General features: G+C 37.7%; 2 protein-coding genes across 3 annotated transcripts in view; both read left to right on the top strand.

Moving 5' to 3' along the window:
• The first annotated feature begins 1,131 nt into the window (after positions 1–1,131).
• Positions 1,132–26,443, top strand: LOC136037886 (uncharacterized). The gene is made up of 3 exons (XM_065720740.1): positions 1,132–1,373; positions 22,514–24,076; positions 26,212–26,443. The coding sequence occupies exons 1-3, from the start codon at positions 1,132–1,134 to the stop codon at positions 26,441–26,443; spliced, it is 2,037 nt and encodes a 678-aa protein (XP_065576812.1).
• Positions 16,410–26,972, top strand: part of LOC136037858 (uncharacterized) — a 75,929-nt gene continuing 65,366 nt past the window's right edge. For both annotated transcript variants that reach the window (XM_065720708.1, XM_065720707.1), the window contains exon 1: positions 16,410–16,505. The gene's annotated coding sequence lies outside the window, so the exon portion shown is untranslated. The remainder of the gene's footprint in view (positions 16,506–26,972) is intronic.

Below are 26,972 nucleotides of genomic sequence, written 5' to 3'. Positions count from 1 at the left end.
TCCGGTAGTAAACTGAAGCCAAATCGAAGCTAATTTTTCCTTTTGGAGGTGGTGAAAAGAACGGAAAATAGACACGCTTACTGGCAAAGGCGTTTCACTATCAGCAAGCTTAGCGTCCGAGTCACCACTTCCAGTTTGTTTCAGATACGGTGTAGATTCTCCCGCTACTGGCTCCACCGGTCCTGAAGGCGTCATACCATCTCACGATGTTGGCTCACCCTCTGTTGAAACTAGCTCGAAGTCGTGTGCTACTTCGATTTGGTTCAAAAAAAAATAAAATATAAGCATAAAAACACCAAGGCACACAATTAGCCAAGGTAAAGTAAAGCTCTTAAGGCTTTAGTAAAATGAGGTAGACATTGAAGCCAGGACGCTGAATGTTAGTTCGGATTCACTTTTCGACCTACATACCAGGCTTTTATCGAGGTTCAATGATCGGAAATGATATTTCCGCAATCCAAGGATTGTGAAAAAGCCCAATCCAATCATTGACCTTTGGGTTTAATGAAAGCGTAACCTGAAAAAGTGGCCTGAAAAAATGAAAAGAAAAAAAAGCTGGTTTTTAGGCTTTTTCTGGTCAAGTCTAATCTCCTGAGACTGGAAAAAACGCCATAAAACTACAAAAGTCAAACCGAGACAACAATAACTCGTAGGATTGACTAAACGAACCTTGAATGGGTGGGCCTCTATCCGAGCAGTGGTTGCCTAAGCACCTAATTTGACCAATAATCGTGCCAATAAAAATAGTGGAATGAACGCAGCCTCAATAGACTGACAGGCTTTTTGACATAAAGATTTGCCCCTAAGCAATCAGCAGTGACAGTCAAGCGAGCAATAATTAGTATCTAAGGCCAACTTAGAAAAAAGTTTTGAATCCTAGACAGCAAGTTGAAAAAAAGTGGCAAAAAATTTTACCGACCTTAATTCTCTATAGATATGATAACTTTCCCTGTTTTGCTCTTTTCAAGCCTCGCAAAGTTCTTTTCTTTGCTTCAGTCTCAGTTTTTTCCGCACCTCCCTTAACTTTTCCATCAATACCCTCATCCACCTTCTCACAAGTCTAAAACTGATGAACAAGGTAGCCAAAATGTTACACTTTTTCTAAGCTCAAATCCTTTTAATTATGAAAACATGACAAACTTGTCATTTAACAGTTCACAACAGAACACCTGGAAAGTCCAGTATGTATTGACTCACCTAATATCGTGTAATAAAATTGGGCACACAATAACACATAAAAATCAAACCCCGAGTCAAGTGACTACCTTCGAATTATATTTATCAGACTTCAGTCCACGAACAAAGCTATGTGACAACAGCATTCGTCCCTTCCTACGACAGGATGGTGGCATCTACACAAAATCTCAAGTGATGTAAATGTCAAATGGTAGTCAAGTGACTACCTCCAAGTTATATTTATCAGATTTCAGTCCACGAACGAACTTGTATGACAACAGCATTCGTCCCTTCCTACGGCAGGATGCTGGCTGCTGATGTGACAACAGCATTCCTACGGCATCTACGCAAAATATGTACGTATGCCTATAATAACACAGCTGAAAAATTATCAAGCGGAATTTTTTTTTTGTGGACCATCATGTTGACTGCACTTTTGTACATAGAAAAAAAAATGACCGGCCCAGAGAGCAATTGTCACCTTGCTACCAGCCCAGTCTGCCTAAGCAGCAACACACCCAAACAATATCGCAGCTTTACCATTGATGTCTCTTTCATAATCTTCTCGTCTGTCTACAGCACATGGACATTTGTTTTTTTAGCATGAATGGTGTTGAGTATGCAAACAAAGACAAAAAATAAACTGTTAAAAAAAAGAATGGAACCAATTTATTCATTGAGAGGTCAATTATAAGGAATAATATCAACTAACATCAGATGGGGAATAAAAGTCAAAAAAAGAGAAAATCAATAATTTTTTTCAACTGAAAGTAATGAGCAGCATTAGAACTTAAAAAGAACATAAAATATTACGTATATAAGGGGGTTCGTCTCCTCCATAATACATTGCTCTTTACGCTGAAGTATTTTTAGTAATTTCAACTATTTATTCTAAGGCTTTTGTGATTCAGGGGTCATTCTTAAGGATTTGGGACAAAATTCAAGCTTTAGTGTAAAGAGTAATGCATTAACGAGGGGGCGAACGCCCTCTTATACGTAATAAAAATATAGAAATATAAAAGTTCGCTATGTAAGTTAATTTATAAGGTACGTATGTTTATTACTAACGGACTCTGAGTTGCCTGTTTGCTATTATTTGAGAAACGGCGTCTTCTTTTATTTGTGTCTTCTTAAGAGTTGTCTTTTGAAAACCCGAGAAAGTTTACTTACTTTTTATTCTTTCTTTTGAACTAAGGACTACTGGGCAAAGGTCTGAGCCAGAATGTTTGCATTTATCTTCTTATTCCAAAGGATGGGAATTACTTGGGATTTTTTCGTTGTCCCATGTCTTCCCGTTTTGTCAAGCTAAGCCAGAGTAGTTGAAGAAATGATTTATTTGCAAAAATGAACCTATGCAGAAAGCAGAAAGATAGAGAGGAAGAGAGAAACGAAGGAAGCTAAACTTAAAGAGCTGGCTTTCCAATTCAAACTCTAAAATTTACTCACAAAACCGTCATTACTATATGAAAAGATATTGAGTACTCGGAGATGCACAAGGAAGGGGAGTAAGGGCTCGCCCCTCAGAATTTTCTAGGACTCTTTATTCGAATTATCCAACAAAATTGGTTTTAGTATTCCCCCCCTTCCGAAATGTTATACGTACATGCTTAGCTGAATAATCTCATTTAAAGATTTTGGGGGCGTACGAGTATTTTTTAATCCATGCTTATGCTATTATCCAAGTTCATCTCAAATTACTTCCCAAAAGTCTACCAAGCTCCTAATTTGTTATCGTCAGCATCGAAATATAGGTGCTTTTAAAGATAGAGGACATAATAATTTTTTTTCGCATCCTGACTAATGGTCTGTGTACCAATCTCCTGATTCAATGCCTTCGGCCGAGGGTGCAATACGTGGTTGGGGGCAAAAAGGCACATGAACATTTTCCAAATCTTTTCCAGAGTGATAGTCTAATAATAGTCAGATTCTAATTTGACTGACTCTGTACGAAACAATAGACCGTACGAAAATTGCAATTCAATTTCACTTTCTAGAATAATAATGAAAACAAGGTCAAGATGGCTAGGCCACGTTTTACAGACGAAGGGTGACAGATTGCTTAAGATTGTGTTTTTTGCCATTCATCTGGGGCCAACTGGAGCCGTCCCTCAAAGGATTGGGAAGAGGTCAGACGAAGAGATTTAGAGAAAAGTAGAACTTCATTGGAAGGGGTAAGAAGTGAAGCTCTGAATAGATTGGGATGGAGTAGAAGTTTTCGCATCTGTATTGACCCCGATCGGCCTGGTGCTGCAATGAGTTGTTGCTAGTGAATCAGCCATTTCTTTAAGGGTGGAACGCAAGGAGCCCAGATTTGTATGTTTAAGGGGTATGAAGGACTCAAGTGTGTTTAAAAAAAGACATATCTGTTCGATTTTTAACTTTAGCAATTAATTCAATAAGTAGCAAAATTGTAGTCAAGTAGTGCAATTAATTCTAAATACCACCTTACTGTGTTTAGCATAGATGAATTAATTAGTGAAAATTTCAGTGTCAGTGTCAAAGCATACATTCTGATTGGGAATTAAATATGTTTACTTAAACATCTACATAAACATACAAAGAATTTCTTACGGTTACAATCGCCCTAAATCTATTCACTCTTTTAATGAAAGTAGGATTCCTGATAACTTAAGGAGAATTTAACCACAGTTATCATTTTGATTCATTTATGAAATTTACTGTTTTTGTAGTAGTGAAATAATTAAAGATATCTTTAAATTGAAGCAAAACAAATAGAATGAGTATAGACTAACTCATGTTAAGCTGCTTTGTAATTAATTCTGGATTTGAAGCTTTTTAGTTACAACTTTTTAAATTCACTTATAGATAAGATCTAAGTCTAAAGTCTAACTACCGTTACTGTTGCCATTATGTTGTTTTTACATTGGATACATCAATGGATATATGATTCAACCATTGACATATTATTCTATAATTGGACACAGACAGAATGTATTTTCACTTACTCCTTTAATTTATTTTTCAGTGACACCAACTACATGAATGAGTTGAAGATTTTATCGGGGTGGAGGGATTATAAAAACATATTTTATTTGCTACTTCGAATATGTAGTGATAAGAAATTCAGGAAAATGTGAATTTCAGCAGAATGGGCTGGGTCCTGAACCTTCCCTCTCCAAAGCAAAAGTTTCCCGAGGCTCCTTTCAGGACTCATGTGGTAGGCAAACAGTATATTCAGGTCTTATTATCTAAACTGATTTATTAACACTATCTTGTTGAATACAATTTTTTTGCCCCACCAATGGAATTCGAAAAATGCGTTTTTTATGGTATTTTCTGTAGGTGAAACCGAAAAATCAACAAAAAAGAGGCCCTCCCCCAAGACTTTAAAAAAATGAAGGCCTTCTACATTTTCGTGAATTGGAGTAATTGTGTTTTCCTGCTCGCATGTTGCAGCGCTTTCCTATATTATATTATATATATTCAGGTAACGCATTTTTGGTTCGACAAAGGAGTGGTTATCTAGTTGGGTATTGCGCAGAATTTGGTACGCTTAATTTTTAATGCTTCGTTTTGTTATTCCATTGTGATTTTTCGCGTGTGTACCTTGCTGTACTTCTTTTAAAATAGTTCGTGGTAACGAACTGTAGTAAGGAGCGACCCGGATCAATAGTAACCAAAACTCTAAAAATCGGAATTTTGATACCAATAGCTACATAAAAAAATGACATTTTAATTCTGATTTTAAATATATAAGTTTCATCAGGTTTAGTCTTACCCATCAAAAGTTAAGAGCCTGAAAAAAATTGCCTTATTTTAGAAAATAGGGGGAAACACCACCTAAAAGTCATAGAATCTTAACGAAAATCACATCATCAGATTCAGAGTATCAGAGAACCCTACTGTAGAATTTTACTGTTTTTACTGTTTTAAAAAGTAGAGTTGAGAGAAAGAGTCAAACTTTAGCGTAAAGAGCAGGGCGTTGAGGAGGGAGCAGCCCCTTTCATATACGAAGTAACTTCTGTTCGTTTTGAATTTTAATGTCGCTCCTTACTTTCAGTAAAAAAAATCTGTTTGTTTTTTTTTTACTTAATTTCTGAACGTTTTTAAATAAATGCATGGTTTGATTTTGGCTCTCCGTAGATGAATGATTAAAACGAAATTTACATATTTTTTTAGAAGGACCTCATTTTTCAAAGCTCATTTTTTAAATCCCGTCCTGATCCGGTGACAATGGGAGGGGAGTTGGAGGGGGGAACCGGAAATCTTGGAAAACGCTTAGAGTGGAGAGATTGGGATGAAACTTGGTTGAAAGAATAAGCACAAAATCCTAGATACGTGATTGACAAACTGGACTGGATATAGTCTCTTTGGAGGAGTTGAGGGAATTTCCAGTTCGTTGGTGAGTTCGGTGCTTTTGGACGTGCTAGGACGATGAAAATTGGTAGGTGTGTCAGGGACCTATACAAATTGACTTGATAACAGTCCTTTCCCCGATTCGATCATCTGGGGGGGGGGGTGGAGAGAGGAGAAATTGTGAAATTTGAGGTATGTTTATCTTACGAATGGGTGATCGGATCTTAATAAAGCCTGATATATAGAAAGATTTCATGTCTCAGATGCCACATTTTCAATTTGGACCGGGTCATGGACATTGGGGGGAAGAGGGGGGAAACAGAAATCTTGGGAATCGGAAATCTTGGAAAACTCTTAGAGTGGAGAGATCGGGATTAAACTTGATGAAAGAATAAGCATAATTTCTAGATACGTGATTGACATAACCGTACCGGATCCGATCTCTTTGGAGGAGCTTGGGGATATCTAGTGAGTCACAAGTGCAATATGAGCTCTTGGCTCTTGTCCATCTTCCGTTTATTATAATTAAATAAGACAATGATTAGTCCAATCCTTTAACTAGCTCTAATTTAGACATACAATGATTAATAGCCATTTAATTCCATCTTTAGATGGAATTTCATCACCGTCCAATCCTTTAACTAGCTCTAATTTAGACATACAATGATTAATAGCCATTTAATTCCATCTTTAGATGGAATTTCATCACCCACCTTTTTTCTGGTTGAAAAACTCTCGCATAACAACTTACTCAAAAACACCCGAGGAAAGAAAATCTCTGCGCAAAAGTTTCCGGCCGAGTTAATTAAGAATATATCATTCCTTTTTCATCTTCCGTTTATTACAATTAAATGAGACAATGGTTAGTCCAATCCTCTAACTAGCTCTATTTTAAACATACTATGATTAATAGCCATCTAAACCAGCGTTTAATGAAGCTCGTGGTAGTATAGGTGATGTACATAAATGGACATAAGCACCTCTATGAATCTGCCTTTGCCAATTTTGGTGAAGCATGATACCAAAGACAACTTGACATTATGCAATACTAAGAATTTTTTCTTACAAGAGGTTCTCATTCTCCACCAGTTGGTGTACGTCTCGGAGTACCACTTGCTCAGCCCCGTGCTGGTATATTTAATACACACCATGCCTCTTTGCACCACACTTGCTATACATCCACTGCACATTGTGTGCATAAGTTTGAAAGTTGACAACCCCTTGCTGTCTTAGTTGCAACGCTTTTTTCAAACCAGGTTTCTGCTGCTTAAAAAGTGGAAATAAAAAGAATAAAATATTTTTGTTAAAAGAACTTCAAAAACAAAAGGTAAACTTTAGCCATTCTATCTTGGAAATGCGCATTGGATTTGCTGTCTTTGAAAGTGATTAAATAAAAAAAAAAACTAGTTTTTTTTTTAACTGAAAGTAAGGAGCGACATTAAAACTTAAAACGAACAGAAATTACTCCGTATATGAAATGGGTTGTCCCCTCCGCAATCCCTCGCTCTTTACGCTAAAGCTTTTAATTGTTTTAAAAAGTAGAATTGTGGCAAAGAGTCAAACTTTAGCGTAAAGAGCAAGGGATTGCGGAGGGAACAACCCATTTCATATACGGAGTAATTTCTGTTCGTTTTAAGTTTTAATGTCGCTCCTTAATTTCAACTAAAATAAACTAGTTTTTTTTTTATTTAATTTCTGAACGTTTTTGAATTAATGCATGTTTGATTTTGGCTCTCCGCACATAAATTATTAAAATGAAATTTGTATATTAATTCTTTTTTTTTTGGCTAAATGGCTTTCTCTTAGTTTTGATCAGACGATTTTGAGAAATAAGGGGTGGGGAAGGAGGCCTAGTTGCCCTCCAATTTTTCAGTTACTTAAAAAGGCAACTTGAAATTTTAATTTTTAACGAACGTTTTTATTAATAAAAAATATACGTAACTTAAGAATTAACTTACGTAACAAACTTTTATATTCTTATATTTTTATTATGTATAGGAGGGGGTTTGTACCCTCGTTAATACCTCGCTCTTTACACTAAATCGTAAGTTTTGTCCTAATTCAATAGCAATGACCCCTGAATCAGAAAGGCCGTAGAATAAATAGTTGAAATTACTAAAAATACTTAAGCATAAAGAGCGAGGTATTTATCTCCTCCTAAATACCTCGCTCTTTATGCTAAAGTATTTTTAGAACCCCTCATATGCGTAATAATATTTGTTCGTTTTGAGTTTCAATGCTTCTCCTTACTTTCAATTGAAAAAACGTTTTTATGTTTATTTTTTCATTGTTTTTTTTATAGTAATGCTAGAAAATCCTGCGCCCTTTTCATTGAATTTTTCTTCCCCCATGACATATTCCTCCAAGGAAAGATCCTCCCACATAGCCCCCTCCCCTTAACCCCGCCCCCCAAACCAAAAAAAAATCCCCCTGAAACGTCTGTACAGTCCCCAATAACCATTACTATATGTAAACACTGGTCAAAGTTTGTAACTTGCAGCCCCTCCCCCAGGGATTGTGGGGGAGTAAGTCATTCCCAAAGACATAGTTCTTATGGTTTTCGACTACGTGGTACAAAAAGGCTATCTCAAAATTTTGATCCGTTGACTTTGAGAAAAAATGAGCGTGGGAGGGGGCCTAGGTGCCCTCCAATTTTTTTGGTCACTTAAAAAGGGCACTAGAAATTTTCATTTCCGTTAGAACGAGCCCTCTTGCAACATTCTAGGACCAATTGGTCGATACGATGACCCCTGGGGAAAAAAACAAAAAACAAGCAAACAAATAAACACGCACCCGTGATTCGTCTTCTGGCAAAAAATACGAAATTCCACATTTTTGTAGATAGGAGCTTGAAATGTTTGCTATAGGGTTCTCTGATACGCCAAATGCGATGGTGTGATTTTCGTTAAGATTCTATGACTTTTAGAGGTTGTTTCCCCCTATTTTCCAAAATAAGGCAAATTTTCTCAGGCTCGTAACTTTTGATGACAAACACTAAATTTGATGAAACTTATATGTTTAGAATCAGCATAAAAATTTGATTCTTTTGATGTATCTCTTAGCATCAAAATTCCGTTTTTTAGAGTTTCGTTCACTATTGAACCGGGTCGCTCCTTACTACAGTTCGTTACCACGAACTGTTTGATAAAATTAGACAAAAAAACTTCCAGGGATGAGCCCAGAGCCTAAATTATGCACCAGCGAGGGCTTTTCAAGCCCGTATCTCTGCTTCTTCTCAAATATTTACGAAAAACTGTATTTTTCTAAATTTCATTTGTGTCTATTTTTCTTTGACTCTAGGCTACTGAAGAACGATTCCGATGATAAGAGTTTTTATGGCACTTGGTATTAACCAAGTGACATATAGCAGTCGCCAATTCTGTCGGTCTGTCTGTCGGTCTGTCTGTCGGTCTGTCTGTCGGTCTGTCTGTCGGTCCCGGTTTTGCTACTTTAGGCACTTCCAGGTAAGCTAGGACGATGAAATTTGGCAAGCGTATCAGGGACCGGACCAGATTAAATTAGAAATAGTCGTTTTCCCGATTTGACCATCTGGGGGGGAGTGGGGGCCCGGTTAATTCGCAAAAAATAGAAAAAATGAAGTATTTTTAACTTATCAGCGGGTATTTGGATCTTAATGAAATTTGATGTTTGGAATGATATTGTGTCTTAGAGCTCTTATTTTTAATCCCGACCGGATCTGATGACATTGGGGGGAGTTGGAGGGGGAAAACCTAAAGTCCCGGTTTTGCTACTTTAGGCACTTCCAGGTAAGCTAGGACGATGAAATTTGGCAAGCGTATCAGGGACCGGACCAGATTAAATTAGAAATAGTCGTTTTCCCGATTTGACCATCTGGGGGGGGGGGAGAAGGGGCCGGTTAATTCGGAAAAATAGAAAAAATGAAGTATTTTTAACTTATGAGCGGGTGATTGGATCTTAATGAAATTTGATGTTTGGAATGATATTGTGTCTCAGAGCTCTTATTTTAAATCCCGACTGGGTCTGATGACATTGGGGGGAGTTGGAGGGGGGAAACCTAAAATCTTGGAAAACACTTAGAGTAGAGGGATCGGGATGAAACTTGATGGGAAAAATAAGCGCAAGTCCCAGATACATGATTGACATAATCGGAACTTATTTGCTCTCTTTGGGGTAGTTGGGAGGGGGGGAGTAAGTCTTAAAAATTAGAAAAATGAGGTATTTTCAACTTACGAACGGGTGATCGGATCTCAATGAAATTTGATTTTTAGAAGGATATCGTGTCTTAGAGCTCTTATTTTAAATCCCGACCGGATCTGGTGATGGGGGCGGGGAGTTGGGAGGGGGAAACCTAAAACTTGGAAAACACTTAGAGTGGAGGGATCGGGGCGAAACATGGTGGGAAAAATAAACACAAGTCCTAGATAGATGATTTACATAAACGGAACGGATCCGCTCTCTTTTGGGTAGTTGGGGGGGGGGGGTTAATTCTGAAAAATTAGAAAAAATGAGGTATTTTTAACTTACGAATGGGTGATTGGATCTCCATGAAATTTGATTTTTAGAAGGGTATCGTGGCTCAAAGCTCTTATTTTAAATCCTGACCGGATCTGGTGACATTGGGGGAAGTTTGGGGTGGGGAGACCTAAAATGATGGGAAACCCTTAGATTGGAAGGATTGGGATGAAACTTGGTTGGAAAAATAAGCAAAAGTCTTGCATACGTAATTTACATAATTGGAACGGATCCGCTCAATTGCGGGGGGGGGGGGGGTAATTCTGAAAAATAAGAAAAATAACGTATTTTTAACTTACGAAGGAGTGATCGGATCTTCATGAAACTTCATATTTAGAAGGACCTCGTAACTCTGATATCTTATTTTAAATCTCAACCGGATCAAACGTAATTGGGGGGGGGGCAGTTGGGGGGACCGGAAATCTTAGAAAATACTTAAAGCGGTGAGATCAGGATGAAACTGGATGGGAAGAATAGAAACCTGTCTAAGATACGTGACTGACATAACTGGACCGGATCTGCTCTCTTTGGTGGAATTGGGAGGGGGGAGGTAATTTTGAAAATTGAGGTATTTGTAACTTACGAAAGGGTGACCAGATCTTAATGAAATTTGATATTTAGAAGGATCTTGTGCTATAAAGTTTAACTTTAGGTTCTGACCTTCTCACAAGTGCCAAATGAGCTCTTGGCTCTTGGCTCTTCCGACCTCGTCCAAATGAGCTCTTGGCTCTTCCGACCTCGTACCATATGAGCTCTCGGCTCTTCCGACCTCGTCACAAGTGCCATATGAGCTCTTAGCTCTTGTTTCTTTTCAAATCAAGAACTTTAACAAACTCTCTGGAAGTTTAACAAATTAGGATTAAGCAAAGGTATGAGAATCGAAGAATTTTTGGGGGGCATAGTTTGTGCTATAGTTTGTGCTGAGCCCTTGTGTTGGGTGGTCGCCTGAACTATTAATTTGATTTATAGTTCTAATATTCAGTATATGACGACTAATACTTACTTACGACACGACCGCCTCTCCATGGACTATTCTTTGCGGTTGATTGTGTATGGCTATGCTGTTTGACCTATGTAATTGGATGGATGAGTATGGTTAAGGCCACGTTCAAGTACTTATGTATATTAAATACTAAAATAGGAAAACAGTCCTTTATAAAGGTTTCTACCATACAAATTTTATGGCTCAGTACTTTATAATAAGTTATTAAATAAAAAAAACAGGTTTTTTAACGGAAAGTAAGGAGCGAGATTAAAACTTAAAACGAATAGAAATTACTTTGTATATGAAAGGGGCTGCTTCCTCACCAACGCCCCGCTCTTTACGCTAAAGTTTGACTCTTTTTCTTAACTCTACTTTTTAAAACAGTAAAAAACTTCAGCGCAAAGAGCGGGGCGTTGATGAGGATGCAGCCCCTTTCATATAGTAATTTCTGTTCGTTTTAAGTTTTAATGCCGTTCATTACTTTCCGTTATAAAAACTTGCTTTTTTTAATTTCTGAACGTTTTTGAATCAATGCATGTTTTGATTTTGGCTCTCCGCAGATGAATAATTAAAACGAAATTTGCATATATTTTTTTGGCTAAATGGCTTTCTCATTGTTTTGATCGAATGATTTTGAGAAAAAAGGAGCGGGGGAGGAGTCCTAGTTACTCCACGATATTTTGGTTACTTAAAAAGGCAACTAGAAATTTTAATTATTTATAAATGTTTTTAATAGTAAAAGATATACGTATCTTACAAATTAGCTTACGTAAATAACTTCTGTATCCTCATGTTTTTATTACGTATATGAGGGGGTTCACCCCCTTGTTAGTACCTTGCTCTTTTCACTAAAGCTTAAATTTTGTCCCAATTTCTTAAGAATGACCCCTGAATCACAAACGCTGTAGAATAAATAGTTGAAATTATTAAAAATACTTTAGCGTAAAGAGCAGGGTATTAAGAGGAGGTGAGCCCATCATATTCGTAATAATTTCTGTTCATTTTAAGTTTTAATGCTTCTCCTTACTTTCAGTTGAAAAAACTTTTTGATATTTATTTTTTCATTGTTTTTTTTAAATAATGCTAAAAAATCCTAAAATGAAAATTTTTTTCTCTCCCCATGACAAATTCCTCCAAGGAAAGTTCCCCTAACATATCCCCCTCTTCTCAAACCCTCCGCCCCAACCTAAAAACCCCCCTGAAAACGTCTGTATACTTCCAAATAACCATTACTATATGTAAGCACTGGTCAAAGTTTGTAACTTGTAGCCCCTCCCACGGGGACTGTGGGGGAGTAAGTCGTCCCCAAAGACATAGTTATAAGGTTTTTCGACTACGCTGAATTAAATGGCTGTCTCAGAATTTCGATCTGGTGATTTTGGGAAAACAATTAGCCTGGCAGAGGGCCTAGGTGCCCTCCAATTTTTGGTCACTTAAAAAGGGCATTAGAACTTTTCATGTCCGTTAGAACGAGCCCTCTCGCAAGATTCTAGGACCACTAGTTCAGTACGATCACCCCTGGAAAAAAAAAAGAATTAAACACGCATCCATGATCTGCCTTCTGGCAAAAATACAAAATTCTACTTTTTTGTAGATAGGAGATTGAAACTTTTACAATAGGGTTCTCTGATACGCTGAATCTGATGGTGTGTTTTCGTTAAGATTCTATGACTCTTAGGGGTTGTTTCCCCCTGTTTTCTAAAATAAGGCAAATTTTCTCATGTTCGTAACTTTTGATGGGTAAGACTAAACTTGATGAAACTTATATATTTAAAATCATCATTAAAATACAATTCTTTTGATATATGTACTGGTATAAAAATTTGTTTTTTTTTAGTTTTGGTTACTGTTCAGCCGGGTCGCTCCTTACCACAGTTCGTTACCACGAACTGTTTGATACTAGCCTTCCACCTTATCATTATTTCTTTGTAAAAAGTTATATTTAAGTTTATTGAGATACAATTTTGATTTTTAGAATGAGCAAAGATGTTCTATAACACAATTTATTTATCATCAAAAGTTTGGCCACATAAGGCTTACAGAGGAAATCTCACTTCTTTAGAGGTTTCTATAAGAAACAATTAAGGGCTAATGCCTTATTATAGGTAAATTTATACGTTGTTTATAATTTTGTAAATTTGTTTTCAAGATAACATTTTACTATTAAGATTAATAAAAAAAATAATACTCTCTCCGCAGTCAGCTAGAAATGTCAATTATTCTCATTAGACAGTTTGTTTTAGAAACATATTTTTTTTAAATTCTAGTTACTATGGGCTGTTTTAGGCCCCTTTAAGGGCTCAAAAATTAATTTGTCCCAGGAACAATTATTGTGTTTGCAGAGAGGATAAAAAAATACGTTAGGATACCCTGTTTTGATAACCTCCTACCACAGTGCCTTTTGATTTACCTTGCTACATACATTTGAACGAATTTTAATTCTCAGAGTGGCTGATGACAAAACAACGTTTACGTAAATTAAAGATATTTTACACCCTCATCCCTCACAAAACAATAATACAAGCCCCTTTTCCTCCTTCCCTCCTCCATAGGGAAGGAGCCCACTGTCTATAGTTTCAACTGCACCCCCAAGTCGCTTCTGAGAAATTGTGTATTTTCTATTTTGATAGCGGGGAAACACACAGTGACTTTAGATTTACCTTTTCCCCTCATCTAAATCGAAATTTAATGTCAAATTCGGGTATAACTGAGTGCACCTTGTTACCTAGCATACCTTGACAAATTTCAAAAAAAAAATATTGGTGACCCCGCTACACCTTCTGCAAGCTTCAACTCAATCTCTCGAGCAATTCTTTAGATGTGACAGGTGTCATATTTTGTTTACCAGTATTGCAGGACAATACAGCGTCTTTAAACTGCCAACCAGGTTAAAGATCCCAGTTTTTACCTGCTAACCAGGTTTTACCTGTTAAACAAATTTTGCCTATTACTCATGTAAATACAGTGTATTTCGTTTTGCATCACTAGCTCACCATGGATAGATTCTAGTTCCACAGGGGCTTAAAGTGCCAACACCCTTAGGCAGATTTGATGCAAAATATACTTAGCCGCTCTTCACCACATTCCCTAATTTGAAATCCGAGAGCCAAATTCCCCTTAAAAAAGTTGCTTTGAAATTTTCAACTTCAGTCTCCAAAGCCATTCCCTACGTAACGCAGATATACTATTTTGATAACTTAGGAACGTATTGTGTTTTGTTTTGTTTTTGTATTTACCTTGCCACTTTGCCGCAAATACGTTCCCTGTCCCATGGCACAAAGGTTTATATTGACTGGTGACAAAACATTTTTAGTTGTCCCCTCCAACACACAAAATTTAGCCCCTGTTTCTCCTCTTTTATTCTCGTACACTAATTGAAAGTTTCCATTCCATTTCCCAAGTTGTTCTAGGGATATCACAGATATGGTATTTTGATAACCTGGATGCATATAGTGTCTTTTGATTTGGCTCTGCCCACCTTCCCCAAGAAATACTTGAACATTTAAGTGCCCACTCCCCTCAACATTCTCTAAAAGTTTCCGCTTGATACCCAAGCTGCTCCTGAGGTATTGCAGATTCAGCACTTTCATGATTAACTAAATAAACTTCCTGGAAAAAGAAGATTTTTAAAGAAAAGTAAAGAGCCATATTAGACTTAAAACCAGAAGAATTAAATTCGTATAACATTTCAAACTCAAAATGACCAGAAATTATTATTAAAGAATAAATAAAACCCAAAACGAACAGAAATTTAATAAACAATCATAGCAAACACAAAGATGACAGGTAGTGATACAGATGAATTAATGAATCTTAAAACGAGTAAAAATTGAATTAAATATTTAATTGACTTTTAAAATGAGCAAAAATCACTACAAACAGAAGTTTAGCTACTACACCCCTCCCCCATCCCCTAGCCGTAGAAGTCTAAAGCAATTTACAAAATCTGCGCTTTACTGAAAACAAATTATATTACAAGTTTTTATTTTATAATTAGAACTTTGAATTTAAAAATACAAACTACAGTAAAATTTTCAAATTATGGTGAGTTTCAGCAACCATTATCATTAAGTATTCATCATTCAGTGTATTTGTATTTTGTTTTCAACAAAATGCAAATGACACGGTAGGCTTTAGATTTTTACAATTATGTGATTGTACTTTACTTTCTACCGCCTTTATCTTACTATTCCATTGCTCTATCGTTATTTCTTAGTGTATGGGATTGCACATTACCTTCTACTGTCTTTATCTTACTATTCTCTTGCTCTAACATTATTTCTTAGTTCATGGGATTGTACTTTACCTTCTTCCGTCTTTATCTAATTATCCCATTGCTCTATCATTATTTCTTAGTTTATGGGATTGTTCTGAGTTCTTTAGTTCTGAGTTCTTTATTTAACATTAAAATCCATGGCCGGGAAAGAACAGGGGAGAAAAAAATACCAACAACGAAAAAATATAAATAAAAACCAAAAAACAAAATTGAGTCGCCCACCTTAATAATCTCCTGTACTTTACCTTCTACCGTCTTTATCTTACTATTCCATTGCTTTTCATTATTTCTTAGTTTATGGGATTGTACTTTACCTTCTACCATATTTATCTTACTATTCCATTGCTTTTAATTATTTCTTAGCTTATGGGATTGTACTTTACCTTCTACCGTCTTTATCTTACTATTCCATTGCTTTTAATTATTTCTTAGTTTATGGGATTGTACTTCACCTTCTATCGTCTTTATCTTACTATATCATTGCTTTTCATAATTTCTTAGTTTATGGGATTGTACCTTACCTTCCACCGTTATTATCTTACTATTTCATTGCTTTTCATTATTTCTTAGTTGTTTTTTTAATTGGTCTTCCCATCCTTTTGAGCTTATAATGAACAGACTGGTATTATAACATAATTTTTTCGATTATATTTTCTGACCGACTTACTTTTGTTCAAATTTTACGTACATTTTAACTTTTTTCAAAACTAAGCCTCGAACACTTATGGCTAATATTGATACAATTCAAATTTTTCAAACTGTGTTAATAATTTCAGTATTCCAATTGCAATATTTTTTTTTAGATTTTCTGTACATTTAACTTTTTTCTATATCTAGGCCTCGAAAGCCTAAAGCTAACATTGACGCATAGAACAAAATTTTTCGGTTTTCTGAAAATTATTCAAAATTTTCAGCGTATTGTAACTTTTTTAGAACCTAAACCTTAGTGCTGAAAATAATTCTTGAGTATTTTCAAAATCATAGAACCTGATTTGGGAGTTATTTGCAAAGTTCCTGTAAACCAAGTCTAAAAAACATCATAGAGATATGCAAAGTAAACATTTGCTAATTCAAAAACCAAAGCCAGTTTTTCGCCATTTACAGATGTAGTAACGTCATCCTACCCGCCCTCAACTTGAGCACGGTATTATGTAAAAAATACTTTGCCTTTTTAGTTGAATTTTATCTACCACTCGTGCAATATCCGATTACTTATTTTCTAGTTAATCTGATAATCATTGTGCGTAACACAGCAAGGTAAAGTAACAATATGATCATGTTAAAATATATTTAAAATCAGCATTAAAATGCGATTCTTTTGGTGTAGCTTTTGATATCAAAATTTCATTTTTTAGAGTTTTGGTTACTATTGAGCCGGGTCGCTCCTTACTACAGTTCGTTACCACGATCTGTTTGATAAGTATTGCCTGCGCCTGAAAACACGTGAGTAAAATCATCATCAGGCACGTAAGTATGGTATTTCTTGGGGGGGGGGAACTAAGGAATTTATAGAAGCAGTAGGTACTTGTGTATTATTCAGAACACACTCTATAAGTAAAGTTAGGTACTTTCGTGAAACAAACTACGATGCTTTGAAAAAGGAGAAAAAGAAGACTGTTTTCCTACATCAGTAATTAAAATAGATCAATACTTGAATGAGGCCTTAACCCTACTCATCCATCCAATTACATAGGTCAAACAGCATAGCCATACACAATCAACCATAAATAATAATCCATGGACAGGCCTTCGTGTCATAAGTAAGTATAAGCCGTCATTTACCAAATATTAAAAACAGTAAAAAAAAAATACAATAATCCACACAATTAAATTTGGTTTGGTTGCAAAATAAATTGTATCTATGTTCTATTTAAGTATTTAGTTTTTTGTATTTTGGTTTATGCAAACAAATTTAGGCTAAATATTTGCACATTAGGGGGGGGGGGGTAAAGTATAGCATATATTAAATACAGCAATAGTTAGTTTACGTATTTAATATATTTTATGCTTTACCCCCCCCCCTAATTTGCAAATATATAGCCCAAATTTGGTTCTAAACTATTCATATAAAATGCACCTGCATCGTAGTTTGTTTCATGAAAGAACCTAACTTCACTTGTGTTCTGAATAATACACAATTACCAAGCATGTCGAAAATCTGGAAAGGGGAGGGGACAGGGGTATAAAATAGCCACTGTGTAAGTGCTTTACCACAGAGCGTGTCTAGTTTCTTCATGACGAAATACTGAGTAGATTGCTTCAAGTGTTAACCTACGTGTTGATATTTCTAATAGTTGTCCTTGTAATTTATTTGCTATGAAATCAGGAATGAATAAACTGATGAAAATACATCCTAATTTACAAAATAAAACTAAAATGAATTGCAGCAAACAGGGCCAGACACAGAATTTATGTTTTGTGCAGGGATATCAACGCAACTTGGGCTCTGAAATCCGCCTTTGTCACTCCCCATCCCGTAATTACTCCAATTATAGACCTTTTGGGTAATGGCACATGTCCCTGTTTTAATATTGTAATTAAATATTTAGATTTAACATTGTAATTTTAATATTGTTATTAAAAAATCGATTTTTTTTTTTTAATCATATAAAAAGTGAAACATCAAAAATAGACATTACCACGAAGGAAGAAATCATATATAAAGTGAATTTTAAACAATTATAATTTATTCTGAAGAGAATATACACTAAACTGAGTCTCTTCAAAAAAAGTTAAATTTTGATCTAAAGAGCAATGTTTGAGGGGGCAGAAGCCCTCCCCATTTTTAGGGTATTTGGGTATGGAATTATAACGAGCAGAAAATAAATAAAAAAAAACAGGCTCTTTCTGATAAAAGTAGAGAAGCTGGGCAGAAATCACTTCTTACATGATGGGGGAATACCCCTTCTTTAACCCATCACTCTTAACACTAAAGAACTTTTGTCTTTGACGTCTTAAGAACGACTTTTCAAGCAAAAGTCCACCCATAAATACTTTCATTATACCACTTATAAACTTTAGCATAAAGAGTGGGGGATTGAGAAGGGTGTGTTGCTTCTCATATACCTTCTCACAACCTTGCTTATAAACTTTAGCATAAAGAGCGGGGGATTGAGAAGGGTGTGTTACTTCTCATATACCTTCTCACAACCTTGCTTATAAACTTTAGCATAAAGAGCGGGGGATTGAGAAGGGTGTGTTGCTTTTCATATACCTTCTCACAACCTTGCTTATAAACTTCAGCATAAAGAGCGGGGGATTGAGAAGGGTGTGTTGCTTCTCATATACCTTCTCACAACCTTGCTTATAAACTTTAGCATAAAGAGCGGGGGATTGAGAAGGGTGTGTTGCTTCTCATATACCTTCTTACAACCTTGCTTATAAACTTTAGCATAAAGAGCGGGGGATTGAGAAGGGTGTGTTACTTCTCATATACCTTCTCACAACCTTGCTTATAAGCTTTAGCATAAAGAGCGGGGGATTGAGAAGGGTGTGTTGCTTCTCATATACCTTCTCACAACCTTGCTTATAAACTTTAGCATAAAGAGCGGGGGATTGAGAAGGGTGTGTTGCTTCTCATATACCATCTCACAACCTTGCTTATAAACTTTAGCATAAAGAGCGGGGGATTGAGAGGGGTGTGTTGCTTCTCATATACCTTCTCACAACCTTGCTTATAAACTTTAGCATAAAGAGCGGGGGATTGAGAAGGATGTGTTGCTTCTCATATACCTTCTCACAACCTTGCTTATAAACTTTAGCATAAAGAGCGGGGGATTGAGAAGGGTGTGTTGCTTCTCATATACCTTCTCACAACCTTGCTTATAAACTTTAGCATAAAGAGCGGGGGATTGAGAAGGGTGTGTTGCTTCTCATATACCTTCTCACAACCTTGCTTTTGCATCCAAGTTAAACATTTGTACCATAATGCTCAAGAATGTTAATTATTCTTGAAAAAGTCCCCCCTTCCCAAAGTTTATTTGAAGTGGAAGAATTTATAACTTCAAAATGAATTATAAGGCCATCATTTCCATGGTTTTCAAGGTGAGTTCTTTTACAAATCTTTCCCCTTTTAGAAATGTCTCCCATGAACACTAGTGCGGGGGGGAATGGGTCAATTTCACTGGGTAACGAGAAGACATTAAGAAATGAATATGATTGCAAGATGAGAATTATTCCCGTTGAAATTTTCATATGAACAACGATTCCGGCTGAAATTAGTCCCCCCCCCTCCTAGGAAATTTTATGGTAGCACTTTTATTCACAGGAATATTGTGATAGGGAACTTTTATTCTAATTTGCCATTTTCAATTATAATCCGATCTTGGGACATACGGCGTGGAGGGGGAAACTTAAATCTTGGAAACCGGAAATCTTGGAAAACATTTAGAATGGAGAGACCAGGATGAAACTTGTTGGGAAGAATAAGCACAAGTTCTAGATACGTGATTGACATAACTGGACCGGATCCACTTTCTGTGTGGGAGCTGGGGGGAGGGGAGATTTACAGTGTTTTTGCGAGTTTGGTACTTCTGGACGTGCTAGGGCGATGAAAATTGGTAGGCATTTCAGGGACAAGCACAAATTGACTTGATAACAGTCGTTTACTCGAATTGACCATCTGGGGTGCTGGAGGGAGATGAAAAATTGGAAAAAAATGAGGTATTTTTAACTTACGAATGAATGATCAGATATTAATGAAATTTGATATTTATAACGAATTTGTGTCTCAGAGCTTTTATTTAAATCCTGACTGTATCCTGTGATACTGGGGGGAGTTGAAGGGGAAAACGGGAAATCTGGGAAAACGCTTAGAGTGGAGAAATCGTGATGAAACTTAATGGGAAGAATTAGCACAAGTCCTAGATATGTGATTGACATAACCGGACTGAATCCGCTCTCTTTTGGGGAGTTGGAGGGGGGGGGCTATTGATTCGGAAAAATTTGAAAAATTGAGGTATTTTTAACTTCCGAATGGGTGACCGGATCTTCATGAAATTTAATGTAAATAAGGAACTTATGTCTTAGAGCTCTAATTTTAAATTTCAACCAGATTTTGTGACATTGGGGGGAGTTGGAGGGGAAAACCAAAAATCTTGCAAAACTCTTAGTGTGGAGATATCAGAATTAAACTTGGTGGGAAGAATAACCACACGTCGTAGATACGTGATTGACGTAACTGAACTGGATACGCTCTCTTTGGGGGAGTTTGAGGGGGGGTTGGCGAGTTCGGTGCTTCTGGACGTGCTAAGACGATGAAAATTGGTAGGCGTGTTAGATACCTGAACAAATTGACTTGATAACAGTTTTTTCCCCCAATTCGATCATTTGGGGGACTGAAGGGAGAGGAGAAATTAGAAAAAATGAGATATTTTTAACTTACGAATGGGTGATCGGATCTTAATGAATTTTGATATTTAGAAGGACCTCGTGTCTCAGAGCTCTTATTTTAAATCATGACCGATATTAAGGCTCTGATCTTCCTTTTAAATCAATTTATTGATTCTTATAATTTTGCTAGAGCTCATGCCATATGAGCTCTTCGCTCTTCCGACCTCGTGACAAGTGCCACATGAGGTCTTAGCTCTTGTTTATTATTTTTATGTATCATTAGGAGTGAATACGCCACTGCGAAGCATTACTGCCTCTGAAACTTGGAAGGTGTATAGTTTTTCAAAAATCGATTGGGTGAAAGTTACTCGATTGGATATCTCTGAATTTTTTTCTCAATAGTGTTTTGACTCTCTTTTGGCCGAAATCGTGTTTTTCACTACAAAGTGACGGAAAGTGTCACTTTGCCCTGGCACAATAACTTTGGCTTTTTAAAAGGGGCAGAAGAACTTAATAATGAAGCCTCTGTTCGTTTTATGACACACATGTCCCTGGATTCCATGACAGCCCTACCCCTACGAATCCCTGTTGCGACACTTTCTAATAAACATCTTCAGGACAAAGGTGTTAATTACGTTATATATATGGAATATTTTTAAGAGATGCAGGTGTCTGTTACATCATAGGGAATGTAAGAGAGACTATTCTAGAGACTATTGATTTTATGGAACAAATGCTTGTTGATGTCCCAGAAAACAGAAATTTCATCCACTACTATTCTAACGGGAAACCGAGTAATTCTATTTTCCTGGGGGGAGGGGTATAAAAACAGGTATTAGAACGGTAATTTCATTAGTCGTATATAAGATTTTGAACGTGACATACCTCAACTTAAGAAAAAACAGATATTTCTCAAAGATATCAACAGGTAAGCCGCTCTTTCTATATACTCCGACAAGCAAATTTGAGCTTATATAACTCTCTATATTAGATAATTATCTAAAATCATAATCCCTCCTGCTATTGAATGATTATCACAATGACATAATTTACCTTATTTTCTGGCAAAACAGACAATTCCTATTAAAAGCTTATTCAAGCATATTGCTGAAAAAAGCCATAAGCTGGGTTAAACCTTCCGTCATGTAAAGGCATATTTTCTGCAGGACAGCTGCTCTTCTAATAATTGCATGAAATTGTTCTTACCAGCCGGCAAATTTGAAAAATCTGTCATTAGATGTGAATCACAAATGGGCGAATTATGATTAAACAAATTGAATTCTAGCACAGAACACTTACATAAATATAATTTATTTAGGCATTAAATAAAAGAAGTGGATGATTCTCTTTCATTATACTAAAAAAGTTAAGAAGCGTCCTGTTTTGACATTAATAATGACCCCTCCTCCATTAATAGGTTAGTTGTAACCTGAAGTTTAGTGATTGTCTAGCTTTTTGCCTGTAGCATATTTCTCATAAAATTCTAGTTTGGCTACTTTTTGATATCTTGAAAAAGGGGTTAGGAAAATGAAACAAATCTACTGGGTAACGTTTACCCTGAGAAGGTGTTTTGAGACTCGTACCAAACCTATTTTATAATCCATTAAATAAATAAGCACGAAACTCTGTGTTCTCAATTGTGGTCTGAATTTCAAATTCTTGGCCTGGAAATTGAAAGTTCGGAATGAGGCAGACTCTGTCTGCTGACCACGTGCCTCTGGATATGGGGTTTCTCCCCTAACTAAACACTCCGATCAGGACGGCCGCAACCTCATGTGGCGGGTGGAGCCCACCCCGGGAATCTCAGTACCTAGGTTTAACCTAGCTCTAATCAGATTCCAGGCCTAGGGTCGGTTGGGCTAACGACCCTCCACCCGAAAATTAAGTGCTACGAAAAGTGACAATATAGCCTCGGACCCGGATTCCCTTTTAAGATCTCGACCATCACGCGTCAATGGACATGCTGACGACGCCAGAAAGACTGACAGACTAAACCTTATGGACCGAAGGGGGCTACGAATAGCCACCTGGAATGTCTTGACTTTGAATGAACCTGCGTCAAAGAACCTACTCTCTGAAGAATTTCGCAAGAATAAAGCGTCAATTGCAGGTCTTACAGAAACATGTCTTACCGGAAGCGGAGAAGAGCGAATAGGTAACAGTGACTCATTGCTCTGGTCTGGAGGAAGCTCGAGAAGGAATGGTGTTGGCCTTGTACTAAATAGCCTTACAAGAAAGGCCTTACTTTTACACGAAGCTGTATCGGACAGATTAATGAAGGCCCGCTTTGGACACAAGCATGGTAAGATGACTGTCATCATATGCTATGCCCCGACCAACAATTCTGATGATGCAACTAAGGAGGATTTCTACTCTGCTTTGTCCAGATGCCTTGCAACAGTACCCCCCCATGATATAACTGTTCTCCTTGGCAACTTTAATGCGACAGTGCGCGATGATATGGGTTTATGGCGTGGACCAGTTGGTCCTGTATCCCCCGACCCACTTAACGACAATGGGCTCCGCTTAATTGAACTGTGCCGATCTCACGACCTTTACATTGCAAACACCTACTTCCAACGCAAAACTATTCATCAGTACACGTGGTATAGTAATGACGGTCGTACAAAGAAGATGATTGACTACGTCATTATTTCCAAACGCTGGAGATCATTGGTGAAGAACTGCAGAACTTACAGATCAGCAGAGCTTGGAAACGCAGACCATAGGCTTGTGTGCGCCGATCTTCGGCTTCGCCTCCATGCACAACGATCGAAAAGAAAACCCGTCGCTGCAGATATTGGGAAACTAAAGGAACCAGATACTCGCCAGAAGTACAGAATCGAGATATCGAATCGCTTCGAGGCCCTTGGCTCACTTAATAGCAGCGAAGATCTCTGGAAGCATTTTAAATTGCAGACCAGTGAAGCAGCACAACTAATGCTTGGCAAGAGGAGTTATCCAAAGAAGTCGTGGCTAACTAATGAAACACTGCAAGTCATAGAGCAAAGACGGAAGGCAAGACTTCTTGGGGACATGATCACATATCGGAGGCTCAATGGAGTGCGGAACAGACTCATTCACCGGGATAGAACCCAGTTTGTTGCAAGGAAAGCCGATGAAATTGAGCTAGCTGCAAAAAAGAAAGACATGGGCAGCCTATTCAAGCATCTCCGAGACCTCACTGAAAATAAAACTTCCACCTTGGGTCCCGTCCTGTCCAGGGATGGTGCACTTCTCTCTGACGAAGGTTCTTGTCTTGAGCGGTGGAAGGACCACTTCTGTTCGCTCCTCAACAATGCTGGTCCGTCTGCACCCCCTAATGATAGTCCCAGCCAACCTTGCAGTCAAAGACCTGGAACAGATGTTCCTCCAGATGAGCCTTTCAGCCCCTCAGAAATTGGACATGCAGTAAAAAGACTCAAGAATAATAAAGCTGCTGGTAAATGTGGCTTAAACTCAGAGCTGCTAAAATATGGAGGTCCTGCAATGCTCCTGTTTCTACACACCCTGTTCTCTACAATTTGGCAAACAGAGATAATTCCTGAGGATTGGCGGAAGGGTGTCATCATCCCCTTATGGAAGAGAAAAGGCTCGAGAAGCGACTGCTCCAACTACCGGGGAATAACCCTACTGTCAGTCCCTGGCAAACTGTTTTCAATGGTCCTGCTGGATCGATGTCGGAGCATCATTCGAAAAATCCGGCGACCGGAGCAAGCTGGTTTTATGTCGGATCGTTCAACCATCGATCAGATTTTCACGATTCGACAAATAGTAGAGAAGACCACAGAGTTCCCACAGAAAGCATTTATTGCCTTCATTGACCTCCGTGCTGCATTTGACTCAGTCGATCGAAAAGCTCTTTGGCAGATCCTAGAGTTGACTGGCCTACCCGAGAAATATTGCAGACTTCTCAAGGCGCTGCACCATGGGACGGAGAGCTGTGTACAAGTAAATGGTCGGCGCAGCCCGTTCTTTCAAATCACGACAGGGGTGCGCCAAGGATGTGCAGTGGCCCCAGAGCTCTTCAATGTCATCATAGATTACGTTATGACAAAAACCACTTCACGTCTCAGCTTTGGGCTCAAATTCGGAGATCATACCATCACAGATGTCGATTTTGCCGATGACTTGGCCATTCTGGTGGACTCCATGGAGCAGCTGCTGGAAGCACTCCGAATTCTGTGAGAAGAGGCTGCCAAAGTAGGACTGCATATAAACTGGAACAAAACTAAAATTATGGCAATAGACCCGTCTTCTCCTGCTGTTAACTCTCCAGTTAGCCTGGACAGCACCACTAGCATCGATGTTGTTAAAGACTTCACCTACCTGGGCTCCGTAATTTCTTCAAATGGCTCACTTCTCCCCGAGCTGCAGGCAAGATTATCTAAAGCGTCTTCTGTTATGGGTAGACTGAATCGTCACCTCTGGCGAAAACCAAATATCAGTCGCACAACGAAACTGCGGATCTTCAACGCTCTAGTCGGTTCTGTGATGCTTTACGGAGCTGAGACATGGCAAGCATCAGCTGCAACCCTCAAGAAAATAGACGTATTTCATGCAAAGAGCCTGAGGAGGATTGAGGGCCTACGATGGTCTGACTTCGTCAGCAATGAAAAGCTTCTGCAGCTCACAAAGCAGTCTTGGTTTTCGACTCAAGCAGCCGAGCGAACCTTACGATGGTTCGGGCATCTGCTTCGAATGCCACCACATCTACCCGCAAAGATGATCTATGACTTCGACCCTATCAAAGTTGGTTGGAAGCGACCAAGAGGCCGACCGAAGAAACGTTGGTCCGACAGCCTGTCCGAGTTCTTGGCGATGGCAAACATCAGACAGGGCGAAGAGCAAATACTCGCCATGGACCGAAGTGGGTGGAGGAGGCAGACGTCACTCTCTACGCCGAGCAGTGCCCGGCAGGAGACTTAAGTCAAGTAAGTAAGTCAAGAATAATGGCAAGCTTTTTTAAAGCTTTTCTTTGAAAACTACTTCTAAACTTAAACACTTGCATGCCAATTTGAGTTGGAGAGGGGGCGGGGCTTCCGTCAATGCTAAAGAAGAGGGAAGGTGCGTTTAAATATTATATTTAAACGACGTTGTATAAAGCATTTGTGACTATATTGTAGCAAGAATAAAAGCCAAAAAATCAATTGAGAAATTAAAGTACTTAGGTAGATTGAATTCTTTGCTTTAAAAAAAAAAAAATTTTTATCATCGCAGGAGCTTGAAAACTATATTCTTCTTGCATCGATATAGAAGGGGGTGTATAATGGGGGCGAGTTACGTTTAAGTGGGGGACGTCTTGATTTGATGCTGTTATCAAGTCTGGTTAATTAGTTATCAAGATATCAGTTATCAAGATCTGGTTATTAAGTCCATGTTGTCTCTTGTTAGTTTGAATTTTTTCTCGCTTTTTATTGTTTTTGTTTATTTATAATTCTCCGTACTTTGTGTTTTTTTATACTTTTACGGGTAGTGAAATTCAATTATCCATTCATACCGACATTACCAGCGGAATTCCACGAAAATCTATGTACGGCCCAAGTGAAAAGTGAAAGTGAGGGTACTACAGTACAGGGATGACCCCTATTAGTATACTTTGCCCCAATTTTGATGTACATATTTTATTGAGGGATCTCGCCCTCGATGCAAAATTTTTGGAAAGTCTATTAGAACAAGTGCAACATAGTGAGCTAGAGAAGGTGCTAGATGAAGAGGCACCCATCCCTCAAAATGATTTGGGGGAACAAAAACAAAGTGGTGCCAGCTCACCTCCTCTATTACCTGATTTTTACCTTAGCGATACCGTTTTGAGCAATATTTATGTTTTTAGAGCTGAGTTTGAAGACCCTTACAAGTTGTAGTATCTAAACAGATCCCCTGGACGTAGCACACTCCTATGTGGGCAAGATTCGTGCTCTTTTTGAAAATCACATTCGGGAGGAGGGACGTAGGGAAAGCGTAAAAGCATTTATCGCACAAAAAACACATTTTTGATATGAAAAGATGGTTGATGCGTAGTCACACTACCTACAAACAGAGATACAAACGTTTCACCTGGACTCGCATAATTTTGCGGGCATTTTTTTCAGAGTGGCTGGATCGCATTTTTAATAGGGTAGAAAATCACAATGAAACGGGGACCAGGTCAGTTGTTTTGATTATAGAACATTCAGATGTCAGTGTAACGAAATCAAAAAGAAAATTGTTTCTAGAGTCCCGAGGAATGAGCTTAAAATATATAATGCAGATTTGAGGGAGTGTAAAAGTACAAAGCAACTCGAACATTTTCTTGTCCCTGAGCATAAACATATGAAGATTAATAATATTAGAAAGACATATTTGGATGATTTAGTAGTTAATGGGGGGTTGGGAGGGGTAAAATTTCATAAA

Source organism: Artemia franciscana, chromosome 17 (assembly GCF_032884065.1).
Source record: "Artemia franciscana chromosome 17, ASM3288406v1, whole genome shotgun sequence".
Classification (NCBI taxonomy): Eukaryota; Metazoa; Arthropoda; class Branchiopoda; order Anostraca; family Artemiidae; genus Artemia; species Artemia franciscana.
This window is presented reverse-complemented; position numbering and strand designations above follow the sequence as displayed.

Coding starts and splice junctions, on each gene's coding strand:
- LOC136037886 (XM_065720740.1), top strand. CDS start 1,132: ATGACAAACTTGTCATTTAACAGTTCACAACAGAACACCTGGAAAGTC. Junction 1,374..22,513: donor TACACAAAATCTCAAGTGAT/GTAAATGTCAAA, acceptor TTCCCTTTTAAG/ATCTCGACCATCACGCGTCA. Junction 24,077..26,211: donor GGAGGTCCTGCAATGCTCCT/GTTTCTACACAC, acceptor TATTTTATTGAG/GGATCTCGCCCTCGATGCAA.